Source organism: Nansenia antarctica, assembly GCF_963989245.1.
Source record: "Nansenia antarctica genome assembly, chromosome: 10".
Taxonomy (NCBI): domain Eukaryota; kingdom Metazoa; phylum Chordata; class Actinopteri; order Argentiniformes; family Microstomatidae; genus Nansenia; species Nansenia antarctica.
This window is the reverse complement of record NC_137680.1, coordinates 21,813,750-21,826,296: the sequence shown is the minus strand read 5'-3', so window position 1 is coordinate 21,826,296 and position 12,547 is coordinate 21,813,750. Positions and strand designations below refer to the sequence as shown.

The window sequence follows — 12,547 nt, the reverse complement described above, 5'->3', positions numbered from 1 at the left end:
TTCTATATTATCACAAGTGCCTCCTGCATTTACAATAATACACCACAAGGAGGCAACATCTGCTATGCTTTCAAGGTCATGACATGGCATGGCTTTAATTGTGATTCATCTCTTCTTCCATGGCAACAGAATGACATACATTTTTGCAATTAAAATCAGTGTTGTTGGTGGTGTTCTCGTCTGAGCTTGCTTTTTTTTTACCAAATCATGCATTTTGTTTTGAAAATCCAAGTCATGGTTAATAAAGAAAATTTCTCAGAAGGTTGCAGAACTTTTAAAGGTATTGAGGCTTAGTTCTTCAAATGTTATATACAAATACAAATATAAACCTTCCTTGGACTTCAATTACTCAATTACTTTTATTTGACTAACTCTTCAATACTTCCATCCTTACACAGGACCAAACATGTTCATCTCCATTTATGGATAAATGAGCAGAGGTTGAGATCACAGTGAGAGAGAGAGAGGTCCTGTACCTTGGCTTGGTGCAGGTCTACTCCATACATAGAGAGTTCCTGTACCTTGGTGGAGGTCTAGTCCATACATAGAGAGTTCCTGTACCTTGGCTTGGTGCAGGTCTACTCCATACATAGAGAGCTTCTTGGCATTCTCCAGAAACATCATGTCTGCTTGGGCTGGACTCATAGACCTGAACAGAGACACAGACAGGCACATGGTAGATGCAGGATGGTCGATGCAGTTTGAATAGAGTGTGCAAGTGTAGTGCAATAGGAGGTCATCTGTAGTTTGTCTCACCCTCCCCTGTGTGATAACAAAGATATGCTCATCGGTGCAGTGCACATACTCGATGGAAGCCATAAGGTAAGAGAGGCTGTGCTTTATCGCTGCTTAGAGAAGTTGTTACGCAACCCGTCAGCTGTGACTTTATTCACAATAAAAGCAAGGACTCAAAAGTGCCATATTGCCTTTATACAATGGTGAAAAAACAACTCATTGTGAAAAGGAAACAATGCCATAAGTATTTATTTTGTGATAAGATTCTGGTCGTTTCTGCCCTGTGCTCAGAAATATAGTTCTGAAAACGACCACTGTTGTCAAGGTAACTTGATAAGCAAATCTTTGGAATTCAAGTGTTAGCGCAAAGTATGGTAAACAGGTAAAACCCTGTCATAGCTCTTACTTCATCAGGGAGTAAAGCGTTACCTGTAAGTGCGATGCAGCTCCATCACCTTCTCCTCCAGCTCCTTGCTCTGGCCCGGGGCCAGCCGCAGCTCCTTGACGTACTCTGTGCCGTGGACCTCCGGGTCATACTCTCCCAGCTCAGACTGGGCCGTGTAGGAGCCCAGTAGGGCCAGGGTCACGAAGGAGCAGGGTAGACTGCCCTTCAGGATGTCCTTCCTCAGCTGGAGGCACTGGTAGTACCTGACAGGGGGAGGGGGAGGGCGACAAAGAGCAACTTGATTCACCACTGAAACTCAATCTTTCATTCCAACCTGTTAGCAGAGCTCAGCTAAAGCCAGGAGACTGGAGTGAGCCTTCTCCTTTTTTTTTATTTTATAGCATCAATATGAGGAAGACTGCGACTCAGGCATCGGTCTGTGCATGGGGGACAGACCTGGTGAGGTCTTCTGTGAGCTGAGCTGGATCAGGAGGGTAGAACTTCACGTTGAAGGTGAACTCATAGACAGCGCCTGGAGGGGAAAAAACAACAACATAAACTCATTGGCACTTAGGTTTAACCCTTACCATGCACATGAAGGCTTTCGTTTCCTTGTGCGGCATGGCACCTACGGCAATTAAACCTAAAGTATCACGTCTGAAGCCTAGGACTCACCTGAAACCTGTTTTCGAATCTCTTTGTTGAGGTCCAACCAAGTCTGTGGAGGAGAGGCGGGGGAACTAATCAATGAACCGACCATAAACATTTATTTTGCTGTATGTGGTAAATATTCTTCTTGTACTACTTTTCCAAATGTAATAAGTGTGTTACAGACAACATACAGTGGGGGAAATAAGTATTTCACCCCCTGCTGATTTTGTGAGTTTACCCCCTTACAAAGATATGAACCGTCTATAATTTGAATGGTAGGTTCATTTTAACAGTGAGAGACAGAATATCAAAAATAAATCCCAGATAATCACATTATATGAATTTAGAAAATTTATTTGGGTTTCACTGAGTAAAATAAGTATTTCACCCCCTAGCAAAACATGACTCAGTACTTGGTGGAGAAACCCTTGTTGGCAAGCACAGCGGTCAGACGTTTCTTGTAGTTGGTCACCAAGTTTGCGCAGATCCCAGGAGGGATTTTGGCCCACTCCTCTTTGCAGATCCTCTCCAAATCTTTAAGGTTTGGAGGTTGTCACTTGGCAACTCAAAGCTTCAGCTCCTTCTATGGGATTATGGTCCGGAGACTGACTAGGCCACTCCATGACCTTAATGTGCTTCCTCTTGAGCCACTCCTTTGTTGCCTTAGCCATATGTTTTGGGTCATTGTCATGCTGGAATGACCCATTTTCAGTGTCCTGGCTGAGGAAAGGAGGTTCTCACCCAAGATTTCACAGTACATGGCCCCGTTCATCCTCCCCTCGATTCAGTGAAGACGTCCTGTCCCCTTAGCAGAGAAACAGCCCCAAAGCATAAGGTTTCCACCGCCATGCTTGACGGTGGGGATGGTGTTCTTGGGGTCAAAGTCAGTATTTTTCCTCCTCCAAACACAGCGAGTCGAGTTGATGCCAAAGCGCTCAATTTTGGTCTCATCTGACCACAGCACTTTCTCCCAAGCCTCCTCTGAATCATCCAGGTGCTCATTGGCAAACTTCAGACGGGCCTGTACATGTGCCTTTTTGAGCAGGGGACCTTGCGGGCGCTACAGGATTTCAATCCATTAAGGCGTAGTGTGTTACCAATGGTCATCTTGGTGACTGTGGTCCCAGCTGCCTTGAGATCGCCTGCTTACATCTACTTTTTCAAATGACCCATATCTGATACCTGTGCTTACACTGGTAACATTTATAACGACCAGCATGCGACCCCGCATGCGTACATCGAAAAACGAAAGTAAACAGACAGCCGGGACTTGCAATGGACGCAAAAGAGACAGAAATTATAATCCCTTTTATATATATTATAATAGTGAAAATACCACCGCTCATCCATGATCAGACTTTGCTGAGGTGCTGGAACTGAAGAGTATCAGTAGAATGCAAAATAACAGCAAAACATAGTTTATTGCGAGCTTTCGGTCATAGACCTTCTTCAGGCATATATATTATAATATAAAGCCATTGCTTTCCGAAGTATGTTTAGAGGTCCAGTGTTTCCTCTATATGCATTGATTTGTGGCGGGCCGCCACAAATACATTTTCTCCGCCACTAATTGATTCAGTCCATTTTGATTCAGGCTGCGCAACGAGAAAGGCGGCGAGGTATTATGACCGGAGAACAGAAAAAATACAGATTGAAGCTAGATTTAGGCCGCTTTCAGACCTACATTTCGTTCCGATTTAGGGTGTAATATGTTACAATGTTGCAATTAACCTCGTCTCGGTTTGTGTTGTGTCATTGTGCGCGAGGCAACGCGCTTGCAAAACAGTTTTGTGATTGGTCCGAATTTAGCGGGACATTTGGATTTCAGGAAAGCCATCTCCTCTCCCTCTCTCTTTGCCCGTCGCCGGTCCCTTTAATCCCGTATCCCACATGTGTCAAAGTCAAGGCCCGCGGGCCAGATCAGGCCCGTGAATGAGTTCTCTCTCGCCCGCGGGATGATATGTATTTACTATTAAAACCGGCCCGCAGTATTATGTGCCTGCAGCACCATAATACTACAAGTCCCAAGATGCACTGCGAGTGCATTGGCGCGTACCGAGTGCCCGCGAGCGAGCGCGACCCCGCGTCTTCTCTTCACTTCAGTACTAGTCATGAGCAGTAGCAGCACAGTGACAGTGGAGGCCGAAACATCGCCGTCAATTCCCGAGTGTTCCCGAGTACACAGTTTGCTGACAAACCGCCGAATTCAGGCGGAGATGTTCCGACTTTGAAGCCCAAAAAAGCAGGATTCAACTGCTCAGCAATCCATTTGCAGTTGACGTGGAAATTGCATCAGCAAATCTCCAAATGGAGCTGTAATGAGTCAATGACACACTGAAGGCAAAATGAGTCTGTGGCGCTGCTGAGTTTGCTCGTTTCATCCCCGACACAATGCCTGAGCTGCGCACCCAGGTTGCTCGCACGCTGTCTATTGGCAGCACATACCTGTGTGAACAACTGTTTTCGTTGATGAAACTAAACAAAACATCACATAGGAGTCGTCTTACTGATGAACACCTGAACTCAATCCTGAGGATTTCCTCAGCTCAGAGCCTGAACCCAAACATTAATGAACTTGTACTCAAGATGAGACACCAAGTATCGGGCTCAGCCTCAGAGGAGTGAGCAGAAAGGACTTGGACTTGATATTTCTTTGAAGGGAATTAAAACAATTTTCTCCAGTTGAATGGACCCAGGGAAATGTTGCCTAAGATATTAATGCAACTGTTTTGCACTTTTGCAAGTTTGCACTAACTTTTCTAATTGTATTATAAAAGACAGTCATTGGTAAGGATCAGAGCAGCACACTGATTTGTTTTTAATGCATGCTGTTTCATTTCTGCATCTATCTTGCCATTGAGCTTTGAAGGAAAATTACATTTAGCTGTTTTTAAAAAAAATAAGAAAAAAAGTAAAAATAAGAAAAAATTGTTTTCAATTTATTACTGAAAGAGCCTTGAGAAAACATTGCAACTGATTTTATTTAAGTTTTACTTAATTTAATTTAATGATTAATGTTAAGTGCAATATAGGCTGTGTTATTGGTATTGGTTCAATATGTGCAATAATTGCGAGTTTTAATAAACATTGAACCAGCCCGGCCCTCCACTTGTACAATTTTTTACATTTTGGCCCCCTGTGTATTTGACTTTGACATGACTGCCGTATCCTAATCGAAAATGGAACATCATCAGCGACAACTGTGGGTTATTGCATTTACTGCTGTTCTCTGGTTCATGTTCTTATACCAGTGCTCAGTATAGAGTATTTTAAATGAACATTCGTAATGTAGTCTCTGATGTTGATGGTCAACTAAATCAGGCTATTTTGTGAAACAAATAATGTTCCCGCAAATGGGTTAACCAAGCAGTCTCGCACCTAACGCTAGCTTCGAACTATTCATAGCATAAACGTTGGTAAACGTCATAAACGACACAGTATTGGCAGGGGAAAAGAAGAGGAGTCGAATTTTTATTGACAACGGATTTACATGCTGGAAAAACATGCAGCTAAAATTCAGGGAACATTTGGACAATAAGAGACACAACAGAGCTGTGGTCGCATGGTCTAATTACAGGGCAATATGCACGGGGCAAAAATAATCTATTGCCTCTAAAATCACTACGAACAGAACGGCGGAGGTACGGGAAAACAGGGCTCATGTCGATGTCATCAAAGGTAAGAGTTGGTTTTCTTTAACTCAGCTGACATTACCTTGCTGTTGGTTGTTTACCGAATGCTCCATCTGACTGCCACACTGTGACTTTAATTGTGTAAACAGCTAATGAGTAACGTTAGCCGGTATTGTGCGTGTACGATGATCTGATGTTGTTCAGTGCTGTATGCGCGTTCCTGGTTCCAGGTGTACTCTACTCTTGTGTACTTCATATTCGATGAGCTGATGATCTTTCTGTGTGTGTGTGTCAGTGTCTTGGGCGTATCTGTCAGTCACATACCTATGTTCAGTGCTGTATGTATGCGTGTTCCGCATGTTCTGCTGCAGCTGTAGAATATCTTGGTATTTGATCACCTTCTATATAAAATCACCTACTCGGCTTTAATGGCTTAACCATTTTTTTTTTAATTGCCACGGCCTTAGACAACTCCGTGGTCTTGCCCTTGGTGGAGAGGTTGGAATCTGATTAATTGATTGATTCTGTGGACAGGTGTCTTTTATACAGGTAACCAGATGAGATTAGGAGTACATTCTTAAAGTGAGAGGACTAATCTGTGTGCCTCATGGTCACATAACCGGTCTGTGGGAGCCAGAATTCTTGCTTTGTAGGGGCTGAAATACTTATTTTACTCAATAAAACACAAATATTTTTCCAAAATTCATATAATGAGATTTGTAATATATATTCTGTCTCTCACTGTTAAAATTAACTTACCATTACAATTATAGACTGTTCATTTCTTTGTAAGGGGGTTCAACTCACAAAATCAGCAGGAGGAGAAATACTTATTTAGTACTGTAGACACTCAAAAACACTGGTTGAACACAGTAAAAAGCACCCGTAAAGCGGGCAGCCCTACCCTCATGGTGGGGGTCTCCCAGATGCCCAGGCCATAGTAGTCTCTCTCCAGTAGGTTGAGGTGGTCACACACCTTGTTGAACAGCTCCTGGCCCTTATCATGTTTCTACACACGACAGAGGGAACATGGTTCAGCAGTGACGACATGCATTCACAGCAAGTAAGCAAAACAAAAAAAATTGGGGGGGGGGGGTGGTCACTTACATCGAGCTCACACTCAAACAGAGCGTCGTCCAGGAGGGTGACTTTGCACTGCATGGTCCTCTGGCGCTTGGAGGGTTTGGCTTCCGTTGCGGCCTTACTCTCCTCCTCTCCTTTAGGCTTGTCCCCCTCTGCCTCCTCCCCTTCCTCTACTTTTACTTTGTCGTCGTCCTCCTTCTCTCCCTCCTCCACTTTGTCCTTCGGTACTTCAGCCGACTCTTTCAGCTCCTGGGGGGGGGGGGGGGGGCGGACAGAATGGCAGTCGTGTCAGAGGCACGTCAATGACTACATCTAGTAATACAGTGACTCCAAAAACAATGCAACATTTTGTTGGGGGGGATATGACACAAGTGAGTACAGGTGTAGCAGGTGAAGAAACTCTAAAATGTTAGCACTTGTAGGTGGATATCGTTTTGTTCTTTCCTACTGTACTCAATCAATGTATCCGTTCGAGCGTGAGTGGTGCATAAAGCGCTGTGTTTCATAAGCTTTCAGTTGGGAAGCTGAGCCAAGAGAAGGAAAGAATTCATACAGAGAAAACAAATCTAAGATCTGAAGCTACAAATCTGATCTATGTTCAGTTCTTATCTGTATCAGCATTCCTATGTGTAATGTTCTTTCCCTGTCTCTCACACACACTTATCTGTGGTTTCTGTGTGGAATATTCTCTATTGTCTCTCCCTCACACACTTCTTTGAGGTTTCTGTGTAATATTCTGTACCGTCTCTCTCTCTCTCTCACACACTTATTCAAGGTTTCTGTGTGTAATGCCACGACTGTCTCTCTCTCACACACTCATTCAAGGTTCCTGTGTGTAATGCTCACTACCGGCTCTCTCTCACACACTCACCTGAATCCTTGTATGTACGGTTCTCCCCAGAGTTCGTGTGTAAGCTTCTCCTTGTGTCAGACTCCCATGCGCTAACCCGAGAGTCTGTGTGTGATGTTCTCTCATGCACTAACCTGAGTCTCTGTGCTGCTGAGGGAGTGCTGGTCTGGAGCCTGTTCAGCCTCTGCTCTGAGCTCCAGCTCTGGGGCAGCAATGGGGGCTTTAACCTGTTCCTCTGTGGACTGTTTTCCTTTGGCAGCCTCCTCCTTCTCTTTCTTCGGCTTTTGTTCCTTCTCTTTCTTCACCTTTTCCTCCTTCTCTTTCTTCACCTTTTCCTCCTTCTCTTTTTTCACCTTTTCCTCCTTCTCTTTCTTCACCTTTTCCTCCTTCTCTTTTTTCACCTTTTCCTCCTTTTCTTTTTTCACCTTTTCCTCCTTCTCCTTCACCTTTTCCTCCTTCTCTTTTTTCACCTTTTCCTCCTTCTCTTTCTTCACATTTTCCTCCTTTTCTTTTTTCGCCTTTTCCTCCTTTTCTTTTTTCACCTTTTCCTCCTTCTCCTTCACCTTTTCCTCCTTCTCCTTCTTCACCTTTTCCTCCTTCTCCTTCTTCACCTTTTCCTCCTTCTCCTTCTTCACCTTTTCCTCCTTCTCCTTCACCTTTTCCTCCTTCGCCTTTTCCTCCTTCTCTTTTTTCACCTTTTCCTCTTTCTTCTTTGCTTTTTCCTCCTCTTTTTTCTTTGCCTTTGCCTCCTCTTTTTCTTTTTCCTCCTCTTTTTTCTTTGCCTTTGCCTCCTCTTTTGCCCTTTCCTCCTCTTTCTTCTTTGCCTGTTCCTCCTCTTTTTTCTTTGTCTTTTCCTCCTCTTTCTTCTTTGCCTGTTCCTCCTCTTTCACCTTCTCCCCTTTTGTCTTTTCCTCCTCTTTCACCTTCTCCCCTTTTGTCTTTTCCTCCTCTTTCACCTTCTCCCCTTTTGTCTTTTCCTCCTCTTTCACCTTCTCCCCTTTTGTCTTTTCCTCCTCTTTCACCTTCTCCCCTTTTGTCTTTTCCTCCTCTTTCACCTTCTCCCCTTTTGTCTTTTCCTCCTCTTTCACCTTCTCCCCTTTTGTCTTTTCCTCCTCTTTCACCTTCTCCCCTTTTGTCTTTTCCTCCTCTTTTACTTTCACCTTCTCCTCTTTTGTCTTTTCCTCCTCTTTCACCTTCTCCTCTTTTGTCTTTTCCTCCTCTTTCACCTTCTCCTCTTTTGTCTTTTCCTCTTCTTTCACCTTCTCCTCTTTTGTCTTTTCCTCTTCTTTCACCTTCTCCTCTTTTGTCTTTTCCTCTTCTTTCACCTTCTCCTCTTTTGTCTTTTCCTCCTCTCTCACTTTTTCCTCCTCGTTTTTGTTTGCCCTTTCCTCCTCTTTCACTTTCTCCTCTTTAGCTTTTTCCTCCTCTTCTTTCTTCAGTTCCTCCTCCTCTGTCTTCTTTGCTTTTCCCTTTTCTTTCTTCTTCCCCTTTTCCTCCTCTTTCCTCTTCTCCTCTTTAGTTTCCCGCAGCTCCTCTACTGTCTTCTTCACTTGTTCCTCCTCTTTCTTATTAGTTTTGTTCTCCTCTTTTGTCTCGCCCTTCTCTTCCGCTTTTTTCTTTGCCCTTTCCTCTTCTCTCTTTGCCTCTTTCTTCTTTGCCTTCTTTTTCTGGCCCTTCCCAGTCTTTTCTCTCAGCTCCTCTTTCTTACCTGCCTTTTCCTCCCGTTTCTTATTTACCTCTTTCTTTTCCCCCTTTTCCCCCTCAGCTTTCTCCTCTTTCACCTCTGCCTTGACCTCCTCTGCCTTGACCTCCTCTGCCTTGACCTCCTCTGCTTTGACCTCTTCTGCCTTGACCTCCTCTGCTTTGACCTCCTTTGCCTTGACCTCCTTTGCCTTGACCTCCTTTGCCTTGACCTCCTTTGCCTTGACCTCCTTTGCCTTGACCTCCTTTGCCTTGACCTCCTCTGCTTTGACCTGCTCTGCCTTGACCTCCTCTGCTTTGACCTCTTCTGCTTTGACCTCCTTTGCCTTGACCTCCTCTGCTTTGACCTCCTCTGCCTTGACCTCCTCTGCTTTGTCCTCCTCTGCCTTCTCTAATGTCTCCTCCTTCTCCTCTCTAGCCTTCTCTGCCTCGGCCCCCTCTCCGTCTGAGCACTGTGAGCGGCGCTTGAGGAAGGAGTTGAAGAGGCGAGTGAGGCCACGGCCGGCTGAGGTCCTGGTGCGGGGCTTCAGCTGCTGTTCCTCCTCAGTGACGGAGGGGCCGGCGCTCTCGGCGGGGCCAGGTTCCGAGGCCTTCTCCCGGGCCTTCCCGCTCGGCTGCTCCCCCTCCGCTGTTGCTGCCGCGGGCTCCTTCTTGTCCTCAGGCTCCGGCTCGGCTCCGCTGGCCCTCTGCTTGCCCTCAGTGTCCGCCTCGGCAACCGCGCTGGCCTCTGTCGTCATGGTAGTCACTGGAAGGAGAGCATAGAGGGGTCAAAGATCGGGGAAGGTCATGTGTTGTATGTGCAGTGAGTGACAGTGGAAGATGCACAGCTATGGGCAATACACTCAAGGCCAGGGGCACACCAAACAGAGTGAACATAATGGACATTCAGTGAGTGGACTCTTCTAGTTAGGACTTCTGGGAGTCTTCTCTTTGGTGCTGTGTATGTACCGTGTATGTACGGCGTTGTCTAGACCATAGACGACTCACAAATCATCACATTTGATGTGTTAATGCTGTACAGTATACATGGGCAACTACTAGAGTCCTACACTAGAATACTCCACTAAAGATTAAGCCACCTACCAACTACATAATCTCCACACACACAGGCACAGAGACACAGACAGACACAGACAGAGACCGCCACAGAGACACACAGACAGAGACAGACACAGAGACAGAAGGCTACACAACGTCAATATGCAATTTCGGAGCCTATCTGATCTCTGGCCACACAAGTGTTTCCTCGCGCAAAGATTTTCCAGCCACATGGAATTCCTGGTAGACCCAGGAAATGATTCAGCGTGAGCCAGTATGACCTGGAAGCATGTCACTACATCACACAGGGCATGCGCGTATTGATAGGAAACCATGAAGCACAACAAAACATTCCCAGAACCACTGTGATGGCACAGTGCAGACCGCTACATTGCAGATGGAGAATCGAATGTTGTCGTGCGACAATATCGCATCGCACGCCTTGTGCATTGCGATGCGATATTGTCGCACGACAACATTCGATTCTCCATTCACACCCACTCACTTCGGTGGTGTGAATGGAGAATCGAATGTTGTCGTGCGACAAAATCGCACAAGGTGTGCATTGGGCTTAAGACCGCAACAGGCTTTTATGCCCATTTTTGGCACTGCTGTTTTTTGTTATTTTTTTATTGTTTGATAAGCCTACCGATGCTATAGGTTGTTCTTTCAATTTGTTGTGCCCATAGATTTGTTGTTAGAATGAATGTCATGTCCTTGCACTACCCACTATTTGCACATAAAGTTTTATATTTGTATTTATATATATTTATAGATGTTGTTAATGTTTGTTATTCTGTTGTTCAAAGAATAAAACTGGAACCTGTTGTTGTGTGAAAATAACAATGATACAGTCAATGAATCTGCAGCGCAATGCGCATATAAATCAATCAATCAAACTTTATTTAGGCTAAGTCATGCATTCAATCTAACTCCAAGTGCTGAACAGTAGTAAATATACCACGATACAATATAACAAGAGGTAGGAGATAATAATAAACGCCTTAAGAGTGTTAGTGTTATGGAAGTGATGACAGAATATTTGTGGGTGTCTACGTCGTCGTTATCAACACACTCCCGTATCGCAGACCACACGGCGGCGGAATCCAAGGAATACGGAAACTCCCTTGCAGTCACTGGCGTTGCACAATTTTTACGGGCCCCCCCGTTATATCCACTATCGAGTTCACACAATGGAATGGTTCACACAACATGCAGTTCTGTATAAAAGAAATGTAGCCTACAAAAATAAAACAAACAAAAAAACATATCCTGTAGGATAGAGGCTGCTGTCAGGAGCTGCTCTGTACATGTGGTGTAGCCTGTAGGCTATAGGCCTATTATTTTAAACGAGCACGTCTCCGGGCATTCTTCTGCGCAAAGTCCAGTATAATTAAGCAATATCACACGAGAGGGAGTGTGTTATACTGAATATCAGCATGGCTGTGATTGGGTCGTAGGTACGAGGCCGCAGGCCAAGTACCGAAGACGATCACAGCTGTGCTGATATTCAGTATAACAGCACAACCTCGAGTGTGATATTGCTTTTATACAACAGTTCTACAGCGCGATTTATTAGTTAACAGTAATAAGCGACAACAGATTATGATTTGTTTGTTTATTTAATCATAAAAATAAACAAAAAATAGTTCTGCAACTGAACTTCAAATGGACTGTTGCCTAGTAGGGATGGGACGATTATCGTGTTTATCGTTAATCGCGATAAAAACACCCGCGATAACTTTATCGTGGAGAATTTTAATTAGTTGAATAATCGTCATAATCGTTTTTTTTTTTTTTTTTTTTTTTTATTATTTTAAATTATTATTTTTAAATGACTGGACTTTTTAAATAGGCACTACATTTTATAAACACTGCTTTGTCTGTCTGTTTTTATTGTATGTATTAATGTATGTGACCTATGTGTGTTTTTTTGGGGGGGGGTTAATATTTCACAGTGTTTCACAGAGACATGTACACAACAGGACATAACAACAACAACTAGTATCCGTGGGGGAGGTTATTGTCCCATTAATAGTAGAAAACTAGTTTTGCACTTTGTTATGCAGTACATTGTCCATAAACAGAAAATGTTTAAAAACAAAACAAAAACAAAAAAACAGGGGGGGGGAGGAGGCCATGTCACATATCAGAAATAAACAGAAAAGAAACTGACACAACAAATGCCATAATATATGGGGGGATCACCCCCATCGGAGACAGCATCCATGTCTTACAGTCCTAAACACAGCGGCAGCACAACACCAGCACAGTAAATAATATTGTGACCCATACATTGTAGATCTGTTACACATTAGTCTTGTGTACTTTCTTGAGTGTAATCCACCAAACCGTTCATTACAATGGCAGCCAGGCTGGTACCAATATAATCTAAGAACGGAGACCAAATCTTATAGAATGTCTTTATCTTACACTTAGACCTATATGTCAGATATTCCATAGGAATCATAT

At 44.1% G+C, this 12,547-nt stretch overlaps 1 protein-coding gene across 1 annotated transcript in view; it reads right to left on the bottom strand.

The window, feature by feature from the left end:
• Positions 1-9,774, bottom strand: part of LOC308166754 (uncharacterized protein) — a gene marked incomplete at its 5' end in the record, with an annotated part of 32,453 nt that extends 22,679 nt beyond the window's left edge. Inside the window, 7 exons of the mRNA XM_080541079.1 lie at positions 562-649; positions 1,165-1,383; positions 1,577-1,652; positions 1,796-1,838; positions 6,308-6,412; positions 6,511-6,735; positions 7,471-9,774. Of these exons, the coding sequence (XP_080397205.1) occupies positions 562-649; positions 1,165-1,383; positions 1,577-1,652; positions 1,796-1,838; positions 6,308-6,412; positions 6,511-6,735; positions 7,471-9,774 (3,060 nt within the window). The remainder of the gene's footprint in view (positions 1-561; positions 650-1,164; positions 1,384-1,576; positions 1,653-1,795; positions 1,839-6,307; positions 6,413-6,510; positions 6,736-7,470) is intronic.
• Between the last annotated feature and the right edge of the window lie 2,773 nt (positions 9,775-12,547).